General features: G+C 35.9%; 1 protein-coding gene and 1 non-coding gene across 2 annotated transcripts; both read left to right on the top strand.

Moving 5' to 3' along the window:
* Positions 1-1,207: 1,207 nt before the first annotated feature.
* On the top strand, positions 1,208-27,014 carry LOC104121271 (structural maintenance of chromosomes protein 1). Its single transcript, XM_009633224.4, has 18 exons — positions 1,208-1,846; positions 3,055-3,291; positions 6,710-6,943; positions 10,467-10,705; positions 11,662-11,928; positions 12,081-12,351; positions 14,673-14,797; positions 14,922-15,031; positions 15,159-15,266; positions 15,333-15,472; positions 21,564-21,653; positions 21,729-21,937; positions 23,601-23,770; positions 24,491-24,600; positions 24,759-25,138; positions 25,815-26,066; positions 26,398-26,625; positions 26,719-27,014. The coding sequence occupies exons 1-18, from the start codon at positions 1,409-1,411 to the stop codon at positions 26,765-26,767; spliced, it is 3,657 nt and encodes a 1,218-aa protein (XP_009631519.1). The 5' UTR covers positions 1,208-1,408; the 3' UTR covers positions 26,768-27,014.
* Positions 13,242-13,346, top strand: LOC117273657 (U6 spliceosomal RNA). The gene has a single exon (XR_004503664.1). It is a non-coding gene; the product is annotated as a U6 spliceosomal RNA (small nuclear RNA).
* Positions 27,015-27,948: the final 934 nt, after the last annotated feature.

Raw genomic sequence — 27,948 nt, 5'->3', positions numbered from 1 at the left:
AATCTACGAAACAAGCTACAATTACTTCTATCAATCCTTAAATAATTTATTTTTCTAGGTAGCTCCAAAATGTATGTCATAGAGTTTAAATATTTATACTTTTAGTTATGATTTTATTAATAATGTATTAGCTTTCTTCAATATTTAACTAGTGAAATATGCATATCTTTTGAAATTTTAAATTTGAACAATTTTTTTAATCTTTTATATTTAACATTAAAAAATAAAAATAATTAAATTTTGGATATTTTTTTATCTATAACAACCAAAATATGTTTAAACGACAAATGTTGTTATAGGTGTATAACAATCATTCACTATAAAAGCCAAAAAAATATCGAAAAACGAGGCAGAGAGGGTTGACTGTATTCAATTTACAACTTCTGGAACATAAACATATTTCTCGAGGAAGACTCGGGCCTCATTTGTTTTTTTTTAAAGATTAAGACATCTAAATCTTAATGCATATTTGAATATCACAATGTGTATTAAGATTAAGATATTTGAATATGAATACGCATTTGAATATTAAGATATGTATTAAGATCTAAATACTAAATGATTAAGATTGTTTGTTTTTTAGCATTTGAATATATAAAATTTATCTTTATTTAAAAATTAATAAACATAAAATTCTAATAAAATACTAATTAATATAATTGAGATGGGTGAATGTGTGGTTATGGTTGAGGATGATGGTGGTAGGGTGGTGGTGGCTATGGTTAAGGATGGTGTGGTGGTAGTTAATAATAGTAGACGGTGGGAGTAATGAATGGGGATGATAGCATAATGATGAAATTAGGTTTCTGTTATGTATCTTAATCATACCGACCTATTCAGACCCATTAAGTGGTTGTAAAATAAAAAAATAATAAACACACTTAATAATTAAGATCTGAATAATTAAAATTAGTACTTTAAAAATAAATACACTTAATGTATAAGATATGAATGATTAAGATTTGGAACTCCATTAAGTGCAAACAAACTAGGCCTCGGTCTCAATAGTGAAAAAAGGAAAATGATAGAAAATCGGCAGTTATTTTTTGATATTCTATTCTATTTGTAATGGATATATATTTATATTTATTTACGCAAAGAAGATGAAGTTCACATTTTAGATGCCACTCAACTGCCACGCAGGCTCGACTTCCAGCTCAGCTTCAATACACATTTTCAAATTTCCTCTTCATTTTCTTCTTGTACCATAACTGGCAAGTATAATCGCTTAAGCAATAGGGTACTAATAAGCTAGTATGATTTCATACTCTAGATTATATAGAAACCCGAATCTTCCCTCCCTAAGATATTTCCCGGCAACATTTTAAACCCTAATTTTCTAGTTGTATAACATTATTCTCCCCGCAGAGACCTAGGGTTTTTTACCGGAGCAATTTCTACTATAATAATGCCATCCCAACCGTCGCCGGGGAAAATCCACCGGCTAGAACTAGAAAACTTCAAATCCTACAAAGGGTTTCAAACAATCGGTCCATTTTACGACTTCACAGCAATTATAGGCCCAAATGGAGCCGGAAAATCCAACCTAATGGACGCTATTAGTTTCGTCCTCGGCGTTCGCACTGGTCAGCTCCGTGGTGCACAGTTGAAGGACCTTATTTATGCCTTCGATGACCGTGAAAAAGAGCAGAGAGGTCGAAGAGCTTTCGTGAGGCTAGTTTATCAGCTTGCTACTGGTACTGAAATTCAGTTTACTCGAACTATTACTGGTGCTGGTGGTAGTGAGTATTGGATTGATGGTAAAATTGTCAACTGGGACGAGTATAATGCCAAATTGAAGTCCCTTGATATTCTTGTTAAAGCACGGAATTTTCTCGTCTTTCAGGTTCCCCTTGCATTTTCGTTTCATTTTTCTTGTGCGGATTATTTATATTACATGTAATTAGTGTTAAAAGTCAAATTTATTACCTATTGAAATGGAACAACCACAATTAGAGCGGAATATTCATACAGAAGACGCCAAGTAGTAAGGCATAGTAGTTGAAATGGTTTTATGAATTAATGCTGCAGAAATGATATTGAAATATCAGCAAGTAGCTGTTTGTATGGTTTATGAAAAGTTCTGTCTGTTCTGCTTGCAGTTTAGAACAAACTGGGGAAAGAGAAAGATAAGAAATATTATTCCCTCCGTCCAATTTTATGTGATGGTATTTGACCGGGCATATAATTTAAGAAATAAAGACTTTGAAATTTGTGGTCTAAACAAACAATAGGTATTTGTGTGGCTATAAATCATCTCATTAAGAGTAAAATAGCGAGTTTAAAGTTGAATTGTTTATAAATATAGAAATATGTCATTCTTTTTGGGACATACTAAAAAGGAAAGAGTGTCATATACAATGGAACCGAATGAGTGGTTATTAGTGCAATTGCACCCAAGGTTGTGAGTTAGTTGTCAATGAAGTGAGTGAAAACCGTGGATGAGCATAGTTATCCAGTACCCGTGGTTGTGGGAGCTAGTTATTCAGTAGAATATTCAGGTGACCGCAAGCTGGCAGGGGCGGGCACCGCTGTTATTAAAAATTGAAATATTACGGGAATTTTGTGTATATTTTATGGACTGGACTTCAATATGACCCTGATGGGGTTACTTCTTTGTGTTCTGTGTTTCCTAAGGGGTGTTGAATATTTAATTGTGTGTTGCTTACGTCCTCTTTGGGGTTTGGATGCCTTTTTAGTAAATTAATTTCCGTAATAAAAGGAATTTTTCAGAAACCATCCATTACCGAGTATAAACTGAAATGGTTATCAAGAGGATACTCAAAATGACATGGATTAGCACATAGAAGAACAAGCAACATTTATACCTCTAAAGTATTTATATAATTTAAGAAGCATGTTTTATGGCTCCTCTAAGTTTCCCAGCAACTATTTTTAGGCTTACTAGTTGCTAAAGGAATATTATTTTGAAAATAAAAGATTAGGATCTTTCAATTTAAAATGCTTATTTTTTTCTGGATTTAGTTAAAGAAAAAGTCAGTTGCTACCTTGTGTGTAAATAGATGTCTCTTCTCATGATGACTTTTGATGCAGGGTGATGTCGAGTCAGTTGCCTCTAAAAATCCAAGAGAACTTACTAATCTTCTTGAGCAAATATCTGGATCTGAAGAGTTTAAGAGACGGTATGAAGAATTGGAAGAAGAAAAGGCAAGAGCTGAGGAGAAGAAGGCATTGGCTTACCAGAAAAAGAAAACTGTAAATATGGAGCGGAAGCAGAAAAAGGAACAGAAAGAGGAAGCTGAAAAGCATCTTCGGTTACAAGAACAACTGGTATCAGTTTTAATATATATTTTTTGGCTGCAGCATCTTTTGTTTTAATCCGACTGTAAGACTACGCTTCTGGTTTTCTTGATAGATTCCTATATGCTTTTAAGTCATGCCCTTGATGATTTTGCTTTTCCTGACTATTTGTTCTTCAATAATGCTTTTTCATATGTTTTTGGTTGGTTCATGAATTGTCTTTGAATTTATCCTTTTTCGTATGAGATTAAGCATAGCCTCTTTTTCTCAAAACTAGTTAGTCTATTATTTTTCTGCATAAAAGTTAAGGTAATATTTAAAATGAGAACTCGATATGTCCTTTTCCCCTATGAGCTGCCATTATACATACTTCCTTGCTATATTTTTCCTGTTATAATAAGGTGAGAGTTTTATCTTCTTACACATCCTTGTCTGTTCTACTTTCTATTAGTAAAAGGGAAATCGGGCCTAAAAATTTTGAATTTTTGGGGATATACATACATACATACATACATACATACATACATACGTAAATACATATATGTATTTATTTTTTGTGTGTATATATATACGTATGTATACACGTGTGTATGTGTATATGATAAATTAGGGAGGTACCATATTTGGTGGAATAGTCGAGGTGCACAAAATTTGTTGGACCCCGCTGTCATTAAAAAAATGAAAAAGGGCCAAATATACCCCTCTACTTCCAAATATTGTTTAAACCTACCCAGTGTTATCAAAGGCGAAAAGCGCAAAAAATCTCTAAGGTCCGTTGGGGCTTTAAGCGTAAAGCGCAAATAAAGTGTGGACTTTAATGAAAAAAGGCGCAATGGGAGAAAAGGTAAAAATATGCATTTAGTCCAAGACTAATCATTATAAGCACGAATAACAATTATATGGACAAAGAATTTTTTTTTACGATAAAGTGAAATATCAATTGTTTAAGGTCGCCTTTTCAGGATTATACTCATTGGCAAGAAAAGGTATGCCTTATAGCTTTGATGCGACACTAAAGCGCCCACAAAGCGAGGCGAAGCGCTCAACGTGTTTTGAGCCTCGCTTCAAGGCTTAAGCGCGCCTTTGACAACACTGAACCTACCCTCCGTTTCACTATCTGGTTGTCTGAGCCCCTACTGTTATAGGTTATACTATGGATCAAATTTGCTCTTATTTTTGACGGAGGGGCACGTGGCAGCGTAAAAGATCCACCCCCAATTTAATCTACCTGGATCCATACTAACCCGTCTGGAACCCGACCAACCCCCCAACAAGAGAACTATTCATCTGGAAATGAATCTAAGCTGGCACTTGTGCTATAAGCCCTTCTAATTGTTCTGGTTCTTGGCATGAGTTGCGCACAAGATTGAGACCTATGTAAATTCAAGAATTGGGGACCAAAAAGAGCAGTGATTTAGTTCAATCTTCCTACGCAATATTGAATCAGTGTTTTTGATAAAGTGGTAAGCTCCAATGTAGTAATCCAAAGCTAATCTTAGCAGCAAAGTTCCGTGAACCCAAAACTTTCGAACCAAGCACCAGCAACATTTTCTACTATGAAATTAAGCTTGAATCCACTTAATACAATGATACCCAGCTGATTTTCTTTAACAAACATTCAGTGCTTTGAAAATTTTAGGTCCAACATTCAGTAACCAACAGACCCGAAAAACCTCAAACCCAAAAATCCTCAACAATGTCCTTCGTGGTTCTTCATGAACCAACTTTGAAAATTCAGACAGATCCATCCTAAAACTCCTCCAAACTTCCTCAAATATGATATTTGAGCTCTGTAGAATATACCCAATATTTTAGAACACCCAATCCAAACAAAACAACTATTTCGAAAACCCGAAATTCAAGTTCGAAGCTCCAACTTCTTTAATGTAGTTTTTGTTTTTTCTTCAAACCTGCCACCTTCAAGCAATGGGTAACCACGATTTTTGGAGCATAAAGATTTTGTTTCATTTTGAAACTTCTACTTTCTTCAATTAGTAATTTTCGAGCTTCGTCACACACCCAAACTCAGATTTCAAGAACGCCATTTTTTAATTTCAAACCTAAACCAGTCACAACAGTAAACTGAAGCAACTGGCTGCGGCGGTGCCGAAAGGGGACGAGCGGCGGCGGCGGCGTTCACTTCAAGAGGCGGCGAAAACAAGAAGGGAAAGGAGAAGAGTCCGTAAGGGGTGGGTCTCTTAATAAGGATTTGGGTCAGGTTACGGGCAGGTTAGTATGAATCTGGGTAGATTAAATTGAGGATGTCTTATAGTAAGGAGCTGCCACATGACCCTCCTTACAAAATAAGGGTAAATCTGATCCATAGTATAACGATAGGGGCTCAGACAACCAGATAATGAAACAGAGGGTTAATTTAAACAATATTTAAAAGTAGAGGGTATATGTGGCCTTGTTTTGTTAAAAAAAGAATGCATATGATAAATTAGGAATATTTTTATGAAAAGTATTTATAAGGATGTATTCTGTCTTAACCCTCAGGGGTTGGCCTGGTGGCAATTGACTTGAGCCTTGGGGTTTGCTCCCTTTCAAGGTCTCAAGTTCGAAACCCACTGGGTGCAAACAATTTCTGAGGGCCATCGGAATGGGTAAAACCTGAATTAACCGTGGTGCACTTGCGGGAAACTCCTTGCCGAGGGCCTGTGCACCCCCGGGATTAGTCGGGGCTCAAAGAGACTCGGACACCCGGTGCAAAATAAAAAAAAGGATGTATTCTGTCTTCCCTTTTCCAGTAGCTATTTAGGAGAAAATGTTCTTGTTTGTTAGAAGATGGTGGACAAAGTTTAATTAATGTTTTGGTGTTTCTGATTTCCTTCCACATTACCAAGTTCTCAAGATTTATCTAATTTGTTGATCCTTAAATCACTGTTCCACATAGGTATTCCATGCCTTGTACTTCTTTTGATTATTCAAACATGTCATTTTATTGAAAGAACCAAGTTGGTGCCAAAAGTTGCATTGCTTCCAGTACTTGGCCTTGAGCTTGTAAAAAGTCTATCCAGCTATCTATACAGAAAAGTTTACTATTATCTTAACACCAAAAATACATAAAAAACACAAGGGAGCTCTTGATCTTCCAAGTCTTGTACCTTTTCAGTTAGCATGCAGCTACCTGTACTGATAAAAGGCAATCTACTCTATATGTTAACCTGCAGAGTTGTATTTGGTGATGTCTCTGATTTCCTTCTTTTGTTTTATGCACCACATGTAGTAAATGATCTGTGTATTTACCTTCTTACTTTTCTGGTCAGCTTGCTACCGGTGATAGGAAAAAAGAACATGTAAAATATTTGTTGACATCATCTATCTTGCTACTTATGCCAAAAAAGAAGAAGCAAAGTTATAAAAAAGATCTACTTTGCGCTATCTGTTATTCCGTGCTGGCTTTTCCACACGGTAAGTCACAGTGCTTTTGTTGTCTTTATTGCAGAAATCTTTGAAGCAAGAATACTTTCTATGGCAATTATTTAACATAGAAAAGGATGTCGCAAAGGCCAATGAGGAACTTGATGCTGAAGAAGCAGTTGTCAAAGAAATTGTGGAGAAGCTGGGGGAATATGAAAGTGCATCTAGCAGCCAGAAAAAAGAACTAAGTGGATATATGAAAGAGATTGCAATGTACGAAAGGAAGATTGCTGATAGAAAGAACAAACTTGACAAGAATGTAAATTCTTCAACCTTATTAATCTTGCTTTTACAATTGTTATTATGCCTGATGTTAATGCCTTGTCATGTGTGCCTGGGAGTTGAAGCTTCAAGTTACATTTCAAGTTTTTGTGCATGATACCCTGCATAACTTAATGTCACGTGAGCCAGATTTACTGCTATTAAATCTTTGAGATTATGATATTCAGCACTTGTGTTTTGGGAGTAGAGTTATTGAAAAAGGGAAAGGATGCAAGCTGATCACCAATCTTGAACTGTGTTTTGAAGTATAGGTTCCCATATAGCGCTCATTTTCAAATTTGACCATGGGATGGACTCTGTAGGGTTTTGGCGGGGGGGGGGGTTCACATCACCTCTAATCTCCCAAGAATATAATCTTGATGCCATCACACACCTTAGAGCTGGTAATTCTTCAGATGTTCTATCTTGTTTTACCCACATTTAGATAGCCAAGATAGCCAAAACTGGAAAGTGCAATATAAGCCACAGCCTATTGGGCTTTAATTGCTAAGCGAGATTAAATTGTGAGTTTTAGTGAAGAAAGGAACTAATGAAGAAAAAAAAATGTAATGCAAGGAAAAGTAGCTATTAACACAAACAACGACTATTTGGACCAAAGAATTGGAATAACTATAATTAAACAAAATATGAAGTAAAAATCATATCAATCAAGCTTATAACCCTTTAAATTTTTGACTTAGATGATAGGATGTAGCTTTATGTTCTTTTGAGCTAGTCTGTTTATGCTAAAAATTTCTGTTTCTTATACCTAATCATTAAAGATTCAGTCATAACGTTTTTTAGCAGTTAATGTAGATCAGTATACTGACTATTTATTGTCTAATACTATCTTCTTAAAGATAGAGCCAAGACCAAATCTCACAACTTGGATTTAACTGAGCTTAAGGGTGCCTCAAATGAGCCTTTAACAACATTGCCCACATCATATGTTTCCCTTTCTTTGACTCAGTCTATGCATGCACTGACTTCATAAATTATCACCATATTGTGTTAAGATTAATGAATTGCCTAAACTCCAAATAGATTAACCGATACTCAGACTCTAGATTCTAGGGTTGATGCTTATTTATTGCATAATTTAGTGCTAACATGAAGGATGATGACAAATCCAATTAATTTTCTAGTTATGAGAATGTATAAACTTAAAGGATAATGAGAACAGTGGAAACCGTCTTTGTTGGTGATGGCTAAAATGATTGTATATTTGTATGTCAATTCGGCGTTTCCATTGATTTCCGGGTGAACTGTGGTCCTGTATCCATTATGGAGCATCATAAGCAGTTTGTATGTGGTATTCTTGTGAGAAATAAGGATACGAGAGAAAATATTATAAGAATCCGCCAAGATAGCTCTTATGCCGAGTCCTTTTTATATGTTTTCCTGATGTAGGACGCTAATATTAGGTATAATATTATGCACCTTAAGTGTGTATATAAAATATGTAACACTCCCTTTCAAGCCAGTGCATACAAGTCGGTTGTACTGAGCTTGTTACAAATGTAACTTATTCGATGATCACTAAGGAGCTTGGTGAAAACATGTGCAAGTTGATTGGTTTTACAAATTCTGTAACAAGGTATTCTGAGAGTATCTTTTCTATGAGACAGTCGATCTCGAACTCTCGATATGTTTAATCCTCTCATGAAAAACCCATTTTGATGCAATATGAAGAGCAACTTGACTATCACATACAAGTTCCATCCAAGCCAGTTCAGAAATTGCCACAAATATTGTTTGATATTTTGCTTCTGCACTAAATTGAGCAGCCATATTTTGTTTCATGCTCTTTCAAGACATCAAATTCCCTCCAACTAGGTCAAATTATCTAGATGTGAAACATCTATTAGAAGGTAGTCTTTCCCAATCTGCGTTTGTGTATTAACAATCTGCTTATGACCTCAATCCTCAAAGAGTAATCCTTTCCCTAAGGTTGTTTAATATATCGAAAATAAGGTCAACCACATCCCAATGACTGTCACATAGAGAGTCCGTAAATTGACTTACATTATTCACCAGAGAGGCAATGTCAGGTCGAGTCACTATGCAGTAATCAACTTAACAACCAATCTACTATACCTTGCAGTATCAGTAAGGGGCTCCCTTGATTTTACAAAAGCTTAGCATTTGGAGTGTGAATGGGTCTGCAACCTGTCATTCTTGACTCCTCAAGAATGTATAAAGTTTACTTCCATTGTGAGATGACGATACCTTTTGAACTGAGCGACCTTAATGCTAAAAAAACTACTTCAATTTGCCAGATTTTTAGTCCGGAAGTGTTGGAAAAAGGGGCGCTTCAATTTAATGATACCATCCTGGTCATTACCATTGATAACTATATCATCAACATAGACCACCAAGTAAATGAACAAATATGGAGCAGAATGTCGGTAGAAAATAAAATGACGAGTTTCACTAAAAGTCATGCCAAACTCTAGAATAATCATGCTGAACTGACCAAACCATGCTCAAGGAAACTGTTTCAGATCATATAGTGATCAGTGCAACCAACATACAAGACCACTAGTATCTCCCTGAGCAACAAAACCAAGTGGTATATACTTCATCCTCAAGATTTTCTTGGAGATAATCATTCTTAATGTCTAAAGAGGCAATGGTGAATATTTGCCATGGATTGAAAAATATTTGTCTAAATATTTTTTTTTCCTTATAAACAAAGGAGGCCAATGGCTAACATTTGCCATGGATTGAAAAATATAGCGTATGCAATGTTAGCCACAAAAAGAGAAAGTATAACTGTAATCAAGCCCAAATAATTGAGTATATCTGGCAACAAGATGCACCTTTAGTCGAACAATTTTACCATCTGGACCAATTTCTGCATAAATGTTCTGAGAATCTATAATATATTTACGTGGAGGTAGAGTGACACGCTCCAATGTACCATCAACATGTAGAACAATTATCTCCTCAATGATATCTTGTTGCCATCCTGAATGAGAGATGGCTTCCTTTTTATATCCACACCGTACAATGTACGTAATCATGTTTTCTGGATGCGCAACACTAACACTAAGTATAACTATATACAAGTTAACTATGTACATTAACTATCTAACAATTCTATTCAGTTGCTTCACTAACATTAACAGATGTTGCTATAGATAACCATTTAGAAGATTTCAACATTTTGAAGGAGTTCTATTCATTGGCTTCCTGAGTGACTTGTTTTGGTCTCACAACTACATTGCTTTATCAAACATGTATGGTTATGTATTTGATTATTATTCTATTTTAGTTTTGTGTGTCTACTATAAAGCTTGAAAAAAGGACACTGTGATGTACCCTACTGAGTGAGCTCATTAGAAGTAGCCAAGGTATCTGATCTTTTCTCTGTGAGAGAAAGAAATGGATCCAAATTATCATTTAGTAGATGTACACTTGTTTCACAATTACTCTGTCTTCCCTATCATTGTGAACTATACATATTTCTAGGTAGTTGATGATATGGTTACCTAATGGTTTATGTTTTCTGTCCATAGCAACCTGAAGTTGTAAAGTTGAAGGAAGAGATGAATCGGATTACTTCAAAAATAAAAAATACGACTAAAGACCTTGATAAGAAGAGAGAAGAAAAAAGAAGACATGCGGATGAGGTGAAGAAACTTCAGAGTGACTTGAGGGACATTACTAAGCAGCTTGATGAAGTGCGTCAAAAAAGTCAAGAAGCAGGTGGAAAACTTCAGTTAGCTGACAGTCAGTTAGAGACATATCACCAAATGTAAGTCCTTTGATCATTGAAGCATTCTTATTTACGTGTACAAGTGTGAGTAACTGTAGCTGTTCAAAGTTGATCTGGTGCTTTTTTCTGGTTTTGATAAAAATCTCTTTGGGTAAAATAGTTTGAGCATCTAGGCAGGAATTATCTTGCCAGTTCTCTTTTTATCACCCTTTATTTTCCCACTCTATTTCTTATTATAGTTGGAAATTACAGCATCCCACGTTCTGTCAAATATGGAAAAAATTTGCTTTTGTAGTTGTCTGAAGTCGGTCATACCTACAACGCTCTACCAAGTCTGTATCACCTTTATTTTAAATATCTTGGATTGTGTATCACCTTTATTTTGAATGACTAACTAAAGTTAACAAATGTAGTAACTGAAACTCAGATGACAAGTAGATGATGATCGCTTTTGTATCAGTTGAATACAATTTGTCCAAGAACCAAAAGCCATGGAAAAACACCACTTTTACATGCATAAGCTCTTTATGGCCTTTGTGAGCATGTTTGCACCCAAAGTTCCAGTCCGTTGCATCTCTATTCCTCAGTGCCTATTGATGGTTGGACAAGCTATTATACATGTATGCAGAGGTCATTGCCTATTTGCTTTGGTTGTTTATTAGATGGGCTATCATGGGCTCAATTTTTTATTTTTTTTGCTTTCTCTGTCTCTCTCTCTCTCCCCGTTTATCTTTCTCTCTCCCCGTTTCTCTTTCCCTCTCTTTGTGGCTGCCCTGGTTGAGGATAAGAGGTGGATGGCATCAAATGCTATGCTTTATCAATTATTACTTCATTAGAAACACAAATGTTTTTCTTTACACATGCTTGCTATGTTGCTATCATTGTTGTCTTTGTTGATCTTTTAGTTTGTCGTTTCTGAATAGATTTGTACATCCATAAAATGAGTTAAGGACAATGGTTTCATTTGATGAAGCGATATGAATTTGATTTTACAGTAAAGAGGAGGCTGGCATGAAAACTGCAAAGTTAAGGGATGAGAAGGAGGTTTTAGATAGGCAGCAGCGTGCTGACATTGATGCTGAGAAGAATTTGGAAGAAAATCTTCAGCAATTGGAAAATCGGAAGCATGAGCTGGAGTCTCAGGAGAAACAGATGCAAACTAGGCTGAAGAAAATTCTTGATGCAGTTAAGAAGCATGATGAAGAACTGAAACGGGTGAATGAAGAACAGCGTGAGATGAAAAATAATCTTAGACGGTCCAGGTTAGTCAGATGGAGCTTTAACATATACTACTGAATGACATGATTTCTTCTTAATTTATATGCTTGTACACGTTACATATGCAAGTGCATATAATGGCCATTTGCATTTACTTATATTTATGTACATAATGTGGAATCTCTTCTTTCCACAGAGACAAATATGACAATTTGAGGAAGCGAATGGATGAAGTAGAAGATCAGCTTCGTGAACTGAAGGCTGAGAGACATGAAACTGAGAGGGATGCCAAATTGTCTCAAGCAGTTGAAACTCTGAAGCGTTTATTTCCTGGTGTTCATGGTCGGATGACTGATCTCTGCAGGCCAACACAAAAGAAGTATAACCTTGCTGTAACTGTTGCAATGGGCAGATTTATGGATGCAGTAGTAGTTGAGAACGAACAAACAGGAAAAGAATGCATCAAGGTTCGTATAATAACTCTATCTAGCATGGCAGTGACGTGTCTAATGCGTAGTAGCTCAGAGTGCCAAGTCTGTTTTCTTTTTCCACAATTTAATATGGATCTTGCTTGTGTTCCCCCCTTATGTGTTTGATTTTTAGAATATGCGGATTTCCTAGTTTGGCTCTGTCAACTTGGATGATGGATTGTTTATTTTGAATCTGCTGTTTTGGGTATTGTTGACCTATAAATCAAGACTTTCGGAGATGTAGAAATGCTAATAGTATAGATGGTTAAATTTTTGATTATGAATAAACTCTATAGAAGGGGATGTGTCTATCAGGCCTTTTTCACGGTTCTCTACTTAATTGTTTTCTTCTTTTCAGTAATTGGGTGAAGCATCTTATATAGACATTTCCCATAGTTGTTCCTGGTCTCTTGGAGGGGAATATGTCTTTTCTTTTCTTTTGGTTGATAACTAAAAACTTTCACCAATAGCACCCAGGCGTAAGATATTCGGTATTCCCGATCGTGAATATGTCACTCAGGCATAGTCATCTGTCAAGTTGGAAATGACATCCTAGCTTGTTCCAGTGACTCAGTTTTGCAATTTCAAAGTAGCTTCTATCTTCATTCATTGTATGATATGTGATTACAGGATTGTCTAGAACGTGGTCATCAATAGGTGCTGATTAGTTTGCAGTTTCTGTTGTGAAGAATTTTTTGAAATAATAACTTAATGCAGGGACCACTAGTATCGTGCATAAGCTATAGTTGAAATTTTAAGTGTTACTGCAAAAACTATCTTGATCAGAAATCGTTTTTGTTAGGGTTTTGAGCTTGAGTTTGTGATAGTACTAGATTTCTTGTTTTATTCGACTGTGTCTATAGGTTTAAATTTAGGCTATAATTTGCTTGGAAATAGGGCTGATTGTGTCATCAAGGGAACAGTACAGAGGAGATTAGCATAACCCAAGCTAAAGGATGATACACACAAATCAAGAAATGGTTGTTATCAATAGAGAATGTATGTTTAACAGGTCTTGTTTTCTTGATTTTATTAATGGGATCTTGATGTGACGTGACACTAGTTCCTTCCTCAGCCTTTGGTATGCTTGTGCAGTTTTGAATACGTTTTTGAGAAATCCATAATTCATCAAAGAAAGTTGTGTGATCTGATGGAAACATATTGCTACATTGTGGTTCTGCATCAAAATAAGGACAGAGGTGCAATAGTTACGTGTGCTTCTTTAGTGTCCTCTGGATGAAATGGTTCATAAGTTGGTTTGAATCCTGAGATGCTTCCGTGTGCTAGGGAATTTTATTAGTGCTTGCATGATGGGTTGCCATGCATTTGGTCCAAGGTGAGAAACAAGTTTACTGGTTTGCAGGAATGCTGATCTGCAGTTCTGCTCTCAATGCTCTGCATCTCTTGTTGATGGACTTGTCTCTATTTTCAATACTTTCCTCTTCTCTTCGTAGGGACTGCCATGTATATGGTTTCTTTTATTAGAGAAAAAGGTTAGAATTTTCTTTTCCGTCGTAGAGTGGTGTGATTCTCTGGAATGTTAATTTATGAGGTAGAAGGGCTAAGTTTGCTATGTAATGCTCAGTGATCACGCTTTTCACTTCCAAGTAGATGAAACTTCACCGACTCTTGTTTTAATTTAGTTTGGACAATTTCTATTTTGGCAAAATAACAAATTGGGTATATTTCTAAGCTAATGTCAGTTACAGTTTACTCCATAGTTGATGAACTATCAATCTTAGCTGTTTCATGTTTACAAGTGATTTATTACCCAAAATTTCCTGATTCAATTTGCTAGGCGAACGGCATTCTTCCAAAGAGAGCAGTACTTAGTGTTTCATGTTATATTGTTTTTGATGTATGTTAGAGCAATGTCCCCTGCTCAGACTATAACAGCCTTATCAATCACATAGCTTGACGGGATGTGATTTTCTCTTGAAAGACTTCTATTTACCGTGAAGTGATTAAACTACGGAGTATTTCGTCTAATCCTTATACAGTGGATCGTTGGAGACAAAGTCAAAGCTTTGATTTGTTGCCCCACATTAGAGATTCTCTTCTTGAATTTATCATCCAGACATTTAGTTAGAGGAATAGCCTCTTATTCTTGTTAGTTTTGGTGCACCCATGAAGTTCCTTCTGCATAAGGGACTGCGCGACATCTGTAGAGAACCATGTTCTTCTAGGTTCTCTACTGTTTGATATATGGTTGTATACATGAGTTTTTCCCATATCTATAAATTTCTTTCCCTAATAAACAACTCATCCAAACATTTAGTCATTGCAATAACTATTCTCTGCGGGCTTCATTTGTGTAGTATTTGAAAGAACAAAGGCTTCCTCCTCAGACATTTATACCTCTTCAGTCAGTCCGTGTAAAGCCAATAATAGAGAGGCTGCGCACCTTGGGTGGAACTGCAAAGCTCGCTTTTGATGTCATACAGTATCCTGTCTTGCCATGCTAATCAATGTATCTAATATTTTGATTATCTATGACTCTTCACCTATGAACAACTGATTGCAAAACCCTAGCAGATGCCAGTAGTTTTGTTCTTAACAGTAAACAGATTTGATCCCTCATTGGAGAAAGCTATTTTGTTTGCTGTTGGTAATACCCTTGTCTGTGATGACCTAACTGAAGCTAAGCATCTTAGCTGGAGCGGGGAAAGATTTAAAGGTAAGTTCTACGCTGTTAACAAACAACAAAAGGCTCTTCCCTCGTTTCCATCTTCTGGTTGCTTTGGATTAAAGTAGAAAAGGTATGCTCTTTTTGTACTTACAAAGAATGTACGAGTTTCTTGTAGTTGTGACTGTTGATGGGATTCTGTTGACAAAGTCTGGTACAATGACTGGTGGTACTAGTGGTGGCATGGAAGCGCGTTCGCATAAATGGGATGATAAAAAAATTGAAGGTTTGTGGAGTTCATTATCTATGTTACTTTGGTTGGTTGCATGGTTCTGAACTATTCGTTTTGTAGGGCTTAAGAAGAAAAAGGAAGGTCTTGAATCAGAATTTGAGAAGCTTGGATCGATAAGGGAGATGCAGCTAAAGGAGTCTGAAGCATCCGGAAAAATCAGTGGACTTGAGAAAAAGATTCACTATGCGGAAATCGAAAAGGTCATTGCATATCTATTCATATAAGTTTGTGAACAGAATCTCCATCCTTTTAGTCCTGAAAGAAACTTGAGGCAACCACAATTTAGTTGGATCGATCTTCCAATTAAGATACTTGGATCTTCTTAGCTGACAACCTATAAATAAAGCTCATCTCTAAATGCTAGGATTTCAAGAGAATTCCTGAAAGTTACTGGTGATGTCATGTCGATATTTTTGGGGTGAATCGAAGGTGATTTCATTCCTTAACATATATACTCCCTCCATTTCAATTTATGTAAACCTATTTCCTTTTTAGTCCGCACAAAAAAGAATGACCCTTTCCATATTTGGAAACAATTTACATTTATGCAATGATTTATAGCCACACAAAATATATGTGCCTCATTTTACACCATAAGTTCAAAAGTCTTCTCTTTTTTCTTAAGCTCTGTGCCCAGTCAAATAGGTTCACGTAAATTGAAACGGAGGGAATATAAAAACTTAAGATTTGTTTTTTTATTATATTTTTCATTGCTAATGTATTATGTCATTACATGGTAAAACAGATGTTCCAAGAAACCTAAGGGATTTTAATTGACTGCAGATAATTTTGGAAAAATTGGTTTATTTAATTGTTCAGAGTTGAAGGACAAATTGTTCTTTGGCTCATTACTTAGTTTGCTAGTGTCTTACTCTCTTTTTGCATTGCTTTGATTCACCTATCCTTTAGTTTAATGACCGAGGAAAATCTTCACTTCATGTGGAATAAGCAATTTAATCATTTTGATGTAGAGTCAACTTCTGTTTGATGTGGAGTCCACTACATAATTTAAGTCCTAGATTTTCCTACCTTTCACTCCTTTCCGGAGGAGGCAAAAAACCTCAGTAGCTCCTAGGATTGTAAGTTTTCCATCCATGATTCCCAGGGTTTTTCAGTAATGTGTTTTGTCTGACTCTCTGCTGTGCTGTGATTTTAACCTTGACTTCCAAGGTTTGCACCCATTTCAGTGACCTCTAGGCCTAGGGGTGTGCATAGTTTGGTAAATACCGAATTACCGTACCAAAATTTTTGACTTCGGCATTATGGTATTTTGTATGCATTTTTTTTTTTGGTGTTTATTAAAAAATACTGAAATATTGAACCTCGTACCAAAATGCTTAATTACATATACAATCCATTATATTATATCATTATATAGCTAATATTAATTTAACCAGTTCAAATATAAACTAATAAAAGGCCCAAAATCCTAAAATCCGTTGGGCTAAAAGCTTCTTGTCATTACTATTATGTATAAACTAAATACTTAATTACATGTAGTCATATAAAATACCGATTACTCAAACTGGAGTGTCATTTCCAGCCACCTCTAGATAATTTTAGTTTGTTTCAAGCATGAAAGGGTTCCCACCACTATCGAAGCCATAATTCTCCACTGTATGTAAGTCTAGTCGAATAAACCGTGGTTACCGACTTACCGTACCGCACAAACCGAAACTAAAGTTAAAAAATACCGAACCTTACGAACTAATTTGGTATGGTTATGGTAGAGAATTTTTGAAAACCGAAAACCAAAAACCAAAATTACCGAACCGAAGTTTTAAAAGCCATACCGTACTAGGCCACACCCTTGGGTGCTACTTTGCCTCGTATGTAATGGTTTTATTCATTTGTGTAGTTACCAAATTCTCCTATTTTGCTGGAAGGTGAATATAGTCCTACTTTCTTCCATTCAACTTCTTCAAACCAACTTTTATCTTTGTGTTTGTCTTCTTATAATTTGTTTAAGTTTCAAATAAAACTAATACTCCCTTTATCCCAATTTACGAGGCACTTTTCGCTTCTCTAGATTTAAACTATGTGAACTTTGACCAACTCATCATACTTACATGAGAAGATTTGCAACATATAGTACTTTTTAGCATAATTTTTGAATATCTAAATTTTAATTTTAAAATATTGAGTTGATCTAATCCAATTTAGCTTCAAGGAGTAGTCAAATTGACTCTAGAGAAGCGAAAAGTGCCACATATATGGGACGGAGGGAGAAACTTTTTCTCTTTATTTGTGATACGTTATTTTGAAATCTTTTTATGGGTCAATTTGGACTACTTACATAGCTCATAACTACCCAAACATTTAGATTGGCTAACTTGGGGTGTGCCCAAATTGATTTGCCATGAGTATATGTCCAGCCTAACTCGACCAAACTTGGAGTGGTCGAGGCATTATATTTTGATGAGTTGAATTTGGCCCTTTATATGGAGCTCCTCCTTTAGAGGTGTGTGTCTTGTTCATTTGTCATGGTAAAACTAGCATTTCCTATCATCAGCCATTTAGTATTGTATGTGGTTCGCAAATGAGTCTAAAAGCTTCCTGATATTCCCTATCCCGAAGTATTACCTAAGTGATATGGGGATATGGGATGTCACATGCTTAGATACCAAAGCCCACGAGTGTCATATTTAGCCCTTACTAGTTTCTGGACACGTGTGTTGCACGTGTATCCCATATCAAGTAGTATAAATTTTTTTAAATGACAAAAATATTATTAAAATTAGTGTGTCAAGTATATATCACACAAAAATTAAAGAAAAAAATGCAAATTGTAAATGATGAATGGTGTAACTGATATCAGATTAAAATGACTGGATCGAGTCCGACCTGCGAAGGTAAATAATTCTATTTAGTTGGGTAGGTATGCTTTGTAATTACACTAATTTTGATGTTGTGAGGTACAAAATGGGATATGATCGTATATCTCACCTAATATTTTTTAAGAGACGATGTTTGCCCCGTCATAACCAAACTCTTGTTGTCCCTATATTAAAATTCTTGTTGAAAGTAACAACAACAACAACAACCCAGTATAATCCCACTAGTGGGGTCTGGGGAGGGTAGTTTGTACGCAGACCTTACCCCTACCCTGGGGTAGAGAAGCTGTTTCCGATAGACCCTCGGCTCCCTCCCTTCAAGAACTCCCCACCTTGCTCTTGGGGTGACTCGAACTCACAACCTCTTGGTTGGAAGTGGAGGGTGCTCACCATTAGAGCAACCCACTCTTGTCTTCTTGTTGAAAGTATAATATACAATTGTCAATGCATCAATTTTTTTATGAAAGATTATAAGAATCAGATGTTAGTAAAAAAATTTATAAATTAAGTACATAGTAACTTACAACGATAAAGATAGAACACAAAGAACATAAAAGAATTTTCAACAGCTATACAAAACGTTCAAGAATTACTTATGCATAGCTAACTCCGGGCAACCATACTTCAACCCCAAAATATCGTAAAGAAAAACTGATATGTATGGTTAGTAAAATCAATAAACTTTTGTCATGGAGCAGCGTATCTGTTTTATTTCTAATAAGCATGAGGATTAAGTGAAATGGAGTGAACAAAAGTGGATGAACTGACTTGATCTGATTGTTGCTTAATGGCTCTTCTGTTGCAAGAGCTTAATTCTCTATTCTTCTTAATTTCAACACTGGCGTTCTTCTCCTTTGCTGGCTTCTTGTCGATTGACTTATTTGCCTTTGTAATCACGAATACTCTAGAGAGGGAAAAAGTTAGTTAAAAACATGTTGATCCAACAAAAAATATTATAGATTTAATGATATTTAGAGTCAGATACTATAAGATTAATATTCAGATGAATGAAGTACACTACTTCCATGGACAAATGTATTTTCCTTCTCTTTTATGTTACCTCCTTTTTTTTCCTTATCAAAAGGTATCATTTACAGTTGTATGTACAAGATCAAGAAAAAGAATTATCGAACTTATGACTGTTATTAAGAACAAAAAGAAGCTATTTAATTTTTTCACCTGAATGAACAATTCTGTAAATCCTCTAGCGAGGATTACACGGAATGAGCAGTACCTGCATGCAAAATTATTTTGTATCTAATTTCTCATTTTTCTAGGAAATCAAAAGGTTGCAGCTTCTTGGTCACTTTATATGTTTGGTAAAATTATGTTTACACTCTTCATAACTTCTTCTCATTCAACTAACCAACAAAACTGTGTAATTGATGTTGACTATATGAACCAACATAAATGATAAAATTGTAACAGCATGCTCTTTAATTCAACATTATCATTCTAATAACTTTCTAAATTACTAACTTCTCGAATTCCTCATTTAGTTGACATAAATTACACAATTGCAACATATATTGAAAGATAAGGGGCAATATTTAAGTGAAGGTAAATGGTCTTTCAATTTTATTGAATGTCTATTTACGCATTTGTACAAAAATATTTTTGAAGTAATGTGTGGTTGAAGGGTAGTATTGTCACTTAGTTTTTGATGGATAACTTGGTAAATTAACTTTCAACTTTGGGGCTTCCCACTTATAATATAATATGATTATCTTCTTCTACCATTCGTTGGGGTCTTGAGTGATCCTGCAAAGCCACTTAAGCAACGGGTATTTGCTTTGTAAGCTAAGCCTTTTTTTGGGGGTGAAAATTGGATAGATATGAACAAAACAAAGAAGCTTATGCCAATTACAACAAATGAGTTCTTTACACTTTAGAGGTCGTTTGGTAGAGTGCATTAGAGAAAATAATGCATGCATTAGCTTTGTGTATTAGTAAAATCTTGTTTGGTACACTTTTTCAACCTATGTATAACTAATACAAGCATTAGTTATACATCATATTTGGTATTATCCTATGTATAGCTAATGCATAGCAAACCATGGTATTAGCAATACCAAGGCTATTAATGCATGCATTAGTATGGTGAAAGGCCAAATTATCCCTAAAGTCCTTTAAAGCTAAAGAATATGGAGGGCATTTTTGTAAACAAACAATTTTCTTAAAAATTATGCAATGGATTTTAATTTTTAATACACCACACCAAACAATAATAAGAAATAACATCTGCATAGCTAATGCTTGCATTACTAACTCATGCATTACTAATCCCTGCATTAATAATACACCTTATTCAGCGTTATTCTTATACACCCTACCAAACGACCCCTTATTGTATTATGGAAAGCTAACATCAGATCTACTACATTTACATCCTCTAATTTACACCAAAAAGCCAAAAGAGAAGGCATGCTTCAAAATATGATATTATCTTATTTGCTTTTGGAGCATCTTTGGCTTCTTTTGTTCCAAGTTACCTGCCAAATGAAAGCAGGGATGATGGACAAGAAGCAGGCTAAGCATTTTTTTTTTTGCAAGCCCTCCATACTTCTTTTGTAGAGTGATCTTACTCCATCTAGCTAAAAGGAATGTATTCCCTCCCTTTTTCCCTTTCCATATAAACTCTCCTCTATGTCCATCCAGCCATCTTTCCATTTTAACTGGTAAGGGAAATATGGACATAATATAAGCTATCCGTTGCAAAACTGTCAAGCCAACAGGGTCAGGTATGAGTAGTGACAATAGCAAAGGGAGGCTGGACGCTAGTTGTGTGAGTAGAATGACACAACTGGACCTAGTCAGTCCGACCCGTTTTGCTGTTTTGAGGACCCTAAAAAGAAGAGGGAAAGATACTACATCTGGACACTCCTGAAATCGGAAGGGATTGCTCAGGATGAGTGTTCTGGGTAGCAAAGCCGAGGAGGGTGTAGTCAACGAGAGAACCCCTAGGAGAGTCATTTTGACTCATAGAAGTGAAGGTCTGGAAGAGAGGTTCAACAATATCATTGATTGAGGGGGTCTTGTTCTGTGAGGCTATCTGTCATGTTGTTTACAAGGATGATCCTATCACATGAAAGACACTATTCTATTCATCTTGCCAGCATCTCTTCACGCTTTTTCATTACCCCTTGCCATATAACTGGGTCATTACACTTGGCCCCTACTGGTAGTCCTAGATAAGCTGTGGAGAAAGAGCCCACACTGCACCCTAGAAGGTTAGCAGGAGTTTGACTATTCTCAAACTCCATTTACAGGGAAAACAGCCTTGTTGATTAAATAATATTCAGCCCTGTTATTGCTTCAAAGACAACCAAAACGACCCTTAAGAGGATCAGTTGCATCTCATTAGCTTCATAGAAATTAATCATTTTATCTACTTTCCTTGTTGGTTTTTCTCTTTCTCTATATATGCATCTTGTAATACTGTTTGAGTTGCTTGCAGAAAAGTATTGAAGACAAGCTTCTAAATTTGGAGCGTGAAAAGGGTACTATTGCTAATGAGATTGGACAAATCCAGCCTGAACTTGAGGAGGTATTACGCTTCTTGTGTTTATGATTTGATTCTGGTGTTCATTTATAACTTGGTGCACAATTTGGGTTTCTGCAGTTGAAAAGAAACATTGATACGAGGGCACGCGAGATCTTATTACGAGAGAAAAGGATCAATGACATTGTTGACAGAATATATAAGAAATTTAGCGAATCTGTTGGGGTGAAGAACATACGGGAGTATGAAGAAAACCAGCTCAAAGCTGTTCAGCAAATGGCTGAAGAAAGGCTTAACTTGCATAACCAACAGTCAAAGCTAAAATCTCAGTACGTGTGCCTGCTGATTTAAGCATTCATTGTGCCATCATAAAAGCTAAAATAAGTTGATGTACTGAAACTGTTAGCGATCTGAGACTCAGATAATCTCGTCTTTCATTTTTTTTTTTGAGAATGGTAAATCAATTTTCATATTTCTGTACGCCCTCCTTGACAAAATGAATTTCCAACATTATTTCTTGGACCATCACAAAGTATTTTCCACCTTTCTTGAATTTGAAAATTATGCTGCTCATTGTGCTTGCCTCTATCAATGTCGTTTAACATCCAGAATGTCACATCTTCCTCAATTTCAAAGTTCAAAATTTGCACTGGCCTTTTTTCTTCTTCTCGATTTAGAGAGGAAGTTGTGGATCTCTCCTATTTCCACATTTTGCATTAAGAATACAGATTTGAACTTCCATATTACTTTAGGAAGTGTTACGAGTAAAACCAGGATGTCTAGATTCTGGCGAAGAAAATTATTAGCCATCTTTTTACAGTTAGAGAAGTGTTTTGGGAGCCATTGGTTGACTAGCAGTAATTACATCCTATCTTTCTTCTTCAACATGGTCTGCTGAATGTTAGCTGGACAAACAAATCTGGTAATAATAATTTCCATTTGGAATGGTGATCTAGATAACAGTGGACATGACTTCAAGTCCAGACATCTCGCTCTCGCTGTTGATGATTTTGCTGTTTTATATCTTTTAATTGGTAATTAATACCCTTAAGCATTTTTAAAGGGTGTGGTTCCTTGATGCTTGTAGCATTTTCTGTTGTGCTTAAGCTTAACATAATGCTTGTAGCAATGGAATCTCAAGTTTTTTGCAATTCTCTTATTCCTCGAGGCACTTTCACTTGGAGTATTATGCTTAGAGCTGCATTCTGAGCAAATTTTTGGGATCTGATGAGTAGTCGTGGGTCTTTATGAAAAGAAACTGTTAAGCTAGATTATCAAAGTCTAGAAAAGGTCAACAAGAACTGATAACCTAGAATTCATTGTGATTTTTGTTGGATATGCAGTCTGTTCCTTTGTAGGCTAATGAGATGGTAGGCGTCAGTTTATAGAGGAATAAAATCATATATCAATGTTATGCAGGGGGGGTGGCGTTAAAAATGATATCCGCTGAAAAGGTCTCCTTTTTGCATATAGGGACTTAGATGGCAATCTAAAGTCTAAACAACCCTTTTTCCTGTTTAACGAATGGTGTTTGCTGCTTTCCTGTTTTATTTCTGAGCCTTGCCTCACTGAGGTGCTGCGGTTTTAAGAGATCGAGGATAAGAAGTATGAGTTGTCCTTGCATCTTCTCGAGTTGCCAACTCTGAAACACATAAAAATGTTTTTTCGTTGTTGTTTAGAACTTAGAAGTTAATAATTAGAGTTTGTTTAGATTTTGAAAGTTATACTCTTTATTTCAATGACTTAACTAACTTCTTCTGTGCTAGAGATTTTTACATAATTCTGCTACTCTAACCTTATATTACCTTCTTCTAATACACTGGTTTTGCCATCATATGCCGAGTTATTGTCTAGACTCTTTTGATTTAAGAAATTTTCAAGTTTGATTTCTGCCGAGTCAATTCAACTGACCTTTTTCTTGTAAAATATTATGTTCTCTAGTTTTTGCATAGTTTGAGTCCCTAGCACTCCCTGACTTTCATTGTGTTATAGGTTGGAATATGAGCAGAAGCGGGATATGAATTCACGTATTGTGAAACTGGAATCAACTCTTGGTAACTTTAGGAAGCAATTGGAAGAGATTGAGGGCAAGCAGGTGGCCCAGAAGTCAGCCATGGAGAAAGCAACTGAAGAGATTGAGGGTTACAATGAAGCAGTGTCCGGTAAGTTTTTTCAGTATTATTTTTGTGTTTAAGTTGCGCCAACTTTTCAGGTTGGTCGGACCAGATGTCAGCGTTCATTTCATGAATAGAAATTCAATGTAAAAAATATCTTCCCTACTCAGAGAGCTAGATCAGGGATAACATGCATTCTTGACTTGGAGAATTGGACGTGTTAATGAGATGTTAATTTATGGATAAGTGTAGGCTTTTGGTGATAGGAAGTTAGCAATAACACAAGTGAGATGTTAATTTTCTGATTCAGTGTAACATTATTTTTATACAGTACTAATCAAGTAATTTTAAAACCATTTTTCAAATTCAATAGTAAATCATTTTTGAGTTACTGAAATTTGAAAAGTTGTATATAGGGTGTTAGTATGCTGTCTCTATCAAAAGCTATTAGTTTACAGTGTCAAGCATTTTCCATGATGTTGTACCGCTTTCAGTCCTTCATCTTCTGGTACAGCTTTGGATAAACGACAGCCATTTTTCTTTCTTTTTCTTGTTAAGGCCTTTTTTTTTGGGGGGGGGGGGCGAGGTTGTGCATTTCCTGGCAGAGAGGTTCCCTCTTCATTTATCTTCTCTCTCCCTTCACTTCTTTGCCGTATTTTGTTATGTTTAGTGTTTTTTCTAGTAATATCATTCAACTCCACTTGTTTTGTTTTCTCGGACTATGGAATCAATTGAAAAAGAAAAGAAATCTTCCCTTCTTTTCTACAGATTTGAGGTCTAAAGCTGAAGTGTGCGAAAAACATCTGCAGGATTGGCAGAAAAAGATTTCTGCTGAGACAACAAGCATCAGCAAACATAACCGTCAAATTAGGTCAAAGGTTTGTTGCTTAATGATGATTTTTTCAAATAGTTCTTTATCAAAAGAGCGTGGGGAAATTCTGAGCCGCCATTCACAACTTGAGTTTATAGAAGTTGAATAGAGATAGTATTAGTAAAGAATTGGAGGATATGATTTGCTTTCTGTCTTATTTTGCAGGAGGCACAGATTGAGCAGCTGAATTCAAGAAAACAAGAGATACTGGACACATGTGAATTGGAGCAGATACCCCTTCCCACTATCTCTGATCCAATGGATACTGGAGAATCGATGCCGGGCCCTGTTTTTGATTTCAGTAATCTGAGTAAACCTTATCAGCAGAAAAGGAAACCAGCTGAACGGGAGAAGCTTGAGGTGGAATTTACACAAAAAATGGCTGCGTTGACGTCAGAGATTGAAAGGACAACTCCAAATCTGAAGGCCCTTGATCAATATAAAGATCTATTGAAGAAGGAAGAAGATGTCACGAAGGAGTTTGAAGTGGCCAAAAATGAAGAAAAGAAAGTAGCTGATGAGTATAATAGAGTGAAAGAGGCCAGGTATCTAACTATTATCATGATACTTTTAGGTGAAGCAGGTAATAATCAATTTCTAAGTGGTCAACTTGGTCGGATGATGACAGGATAGCATTATGTTAGAACTGGAAAACGGTACCCTTGAAAGTTGTTTTTAATCTGTGGAGGCTTATTTATCGTTGTTCGCCTTTGATTGAATGCAAGCTTTATACTGGAGAAAAGTGTTAACGAGATGTTTCAGGATTTCTGTTTTATTGCAACCCTTGTCCAGCCAACAGTTCTCTATTTATTAGCTCAATAATGGCATGCATGCAGCTACTTTGAATGGTCATTTAAGGGAACTGTGGAAACAGGCATGCGTGAGGCAGTAAAGAAAACCTCAAAGAAGGATATGATGACCCCTTTATTGTTTATAAACATTTTGAAACTCTTGAAACATGTTCTTGATTGCACCTTTCTGGTTATATTCTTGATCATTATGATAGGCACATTATATATTGTGCTGCTGTTCGAGGTTCCCTTTTCGTTTTCCCCTTATTCAGCTCTTGGCTTATGCATTGCTTTAATGAGATGTAGGATCGGATAATTCTATTATATGCTCACCCTGCTAGGATAATTAGCAGAAGTATCTGTTAGCCTTCTTTGTACAGCGTTATAATTTCTTGATCTGAACTCTGAAGTCTGCATATTCTGCCTGCAGGTATGAATTGTTTATGAAAGCTTTCAATCATATATCTGGCAATATTGACAAGATATACAAGCAACTGACAAAGAGCAACACTCATCCCCTTGGCGGGACAGCCTATCTCAACTTGGATAATGAAGATGAACCATTTTTACATGGCATTAAGTTTACTGCTATGCCCCCAACGAAGCGTTTTCGGGATATGGAGCAGCTCTCAGGCGGAGAGAAAACTGTTGCAGCACTTGCCTTGCTTTTCGCAATCCACAGGTAACTTTGTGCCTAATTAGTGTGATTCATTGTAGTAATGGAAATTAGGATTACTTTTTGATATAAAAATTTCTGACTTTTGTGCTGCACTATCTTATCAAATATTCTGCTGTTTGGGGGGTTGGCTATTTCTGTTAATGGAGTATGTACACATAACCAACCGTATTACTTCTATTTTATGTGCATAAATATTTCATCGCGAGCACATTGTATAATGCTGTCAAAAGATGCAGTCCCTATTCAGTGAATTTTATTGCATTCATTCTATTTCCTTCCTTTTGAGGATCTTTGCCAAGACCATGTTTTCATTGCTTTTACCGTGTAATTTCAGTTTTAGGCCTTCTCCATTCTTTATATTGGATGAAGTTGATGCTGCATTGGATAATTTGAATGTTGCTAAAGTTGCTGGATTTATCCGATCAAAGTCATGTGGAGGAGCTAGGCTTAATCAGGATCCTGAGGAAGGATGTGGCTTCCAAAGCATCGTCATCTCTCTCAAAGACAGCTTTTATGACAAAGCCGAAGCTTTGGTTGGTGTTTACAGGGATTCGGACTTGGGGTGAGCTTTTGTACTATCTCTCTATCTCCTACCCGTCTCCCTTTCAACCTTCTTGGATTTTGATGTGGCATGCTTTCTTTTTTATTCTTCCAGTTGCTCGAGGACATTGACATTTGATTTGACCAAGTATCGGGAATCATGAAAAGCCAATTAGCTGCTGTTTGAGATTTACTCACCGTATGAGTTCTTTCCAGATTGTATATAGGTGCTATTTGTCGTTGTAAAGCATTTAGGAATTATTGTACGAACATCTGGGAAAATTGGTTCACTACTAGTTTCCTCGGTCTTTTTGAAATTTATTCAGTTTAGTGCTTTAGTATGAATTAGTTCGTCATGTTAAAGTACTGATGTTGGTGTTAGTGATGTATGGCTTATTTCGGCTTTCACCAGATGTGGGGTCTCTATAATATCTCTTATGTAGATTTTAGAAAGTGTTCGTGCTTTAAATTGGGGACACCTGTGGTCACAGAAGTCTCATATTATTGTTATTTATTTTGGCAATAGAGTGAAGCATGTGGTAATAGATTAGAATTTATCCAGAAATATACTAAATTTTTAGAAAATGAATAAATGCCTTACAATGATAAATGAAGAAATGTTTGATACCACATGCTTGACTGTATTTATCGGAACTAAATGGAGGTCATTGGGGCGCCGGATTTTGCGAAAAGATTCAGTTAAAATAGCATGGGCTAGTCAGTTTTCGGGCTGCCATTTAAAAATAGTCTGCGTTTGTCAAGTCATTGAAAAATAGTTATTATTTTGCTGCAACAGAGACCGGTCCAGCATAATATACTGGAGTTTGGTGCACCTGTGTATGAACTTTCAGCATATTATGCTGGACCAATATACTTTGCTGGCTTCAGTATAATATACTGGAGTTTTAGTATATTTTGCTGGAACTCCAGTATAATGGACTGAAGTTCTAGCAAAGTATACTGGAGCTCCATTATACTGGAGTTCCAACAAAGTATACCGGAACTCCAGTATATTTTCAGTATAATTATACTGGAATTCTAGTATATTATGTTGGAGTATTTTTAGGATTTTGAACATTGTTTTCGTTCAGATTTATCTTTATATGAAAGTGGCTAAATTTTGATGACTTTTGAAACTGTGACTAATTTTTAAATTTCTCCCAAAGATTCATTGTACATGTTTACCTAAATAGTCTTGTCAATCAATCTTTCTTCAAAATATTGCATATATTATCGGGGGAAGTGCACAGATAACCACTAATTAGAGATGTCTTTATTTTTTAGCCACTGCTTTAAATGTATTTACTCTCTAGCCAGTGCTTAATACATTTTTACTCGTCCAGAC

The sequence above is a fragment of the Nicotiana tomentosiformis genome, chromosome 1 (genome assembly GCF_000390325.3).
Source record: "Nicotiana tomentosiformis chromosome 1, ASM39032v3, whole genome shotgun sequence".
Lineage (NCBI taxonomy): Eukaryota > Viridiplantae > Streptophyta > Magnoliopsida > Solanales > Solanaceae > Nicotiana > Nicotiana tomentosiformis.
Note: the sequence above shows the minus strand (reverse complement) of the source record. Positions and strands in the feature narration are given on the sequence as shown.

Bases quoted from the DNA above. Each gene is read 5' to 3' on its own strand.
- LOC104121271 (XM_009633224.4), top strand. From the start codon at position 1,409: ATGCCATCCCAACCGTCGCCGGGGAAAATCCACCGGCTAGAACTAGAA. The intron at 12,352-14,672 runs GTTCGTATAATA...TCATTTGTGTAG, and splicing joins CAGGAAAAGAATGCATCAAG to TATTTGAAAGAACAAAGGCT. The intron at 15,473-21,563 runs GTCATTGCATAT...AGTTGCTTGCAG, and splicing joins ACTATGCGGAAATCGAAAAG to AAAAGTATTGAAGACAAGCT.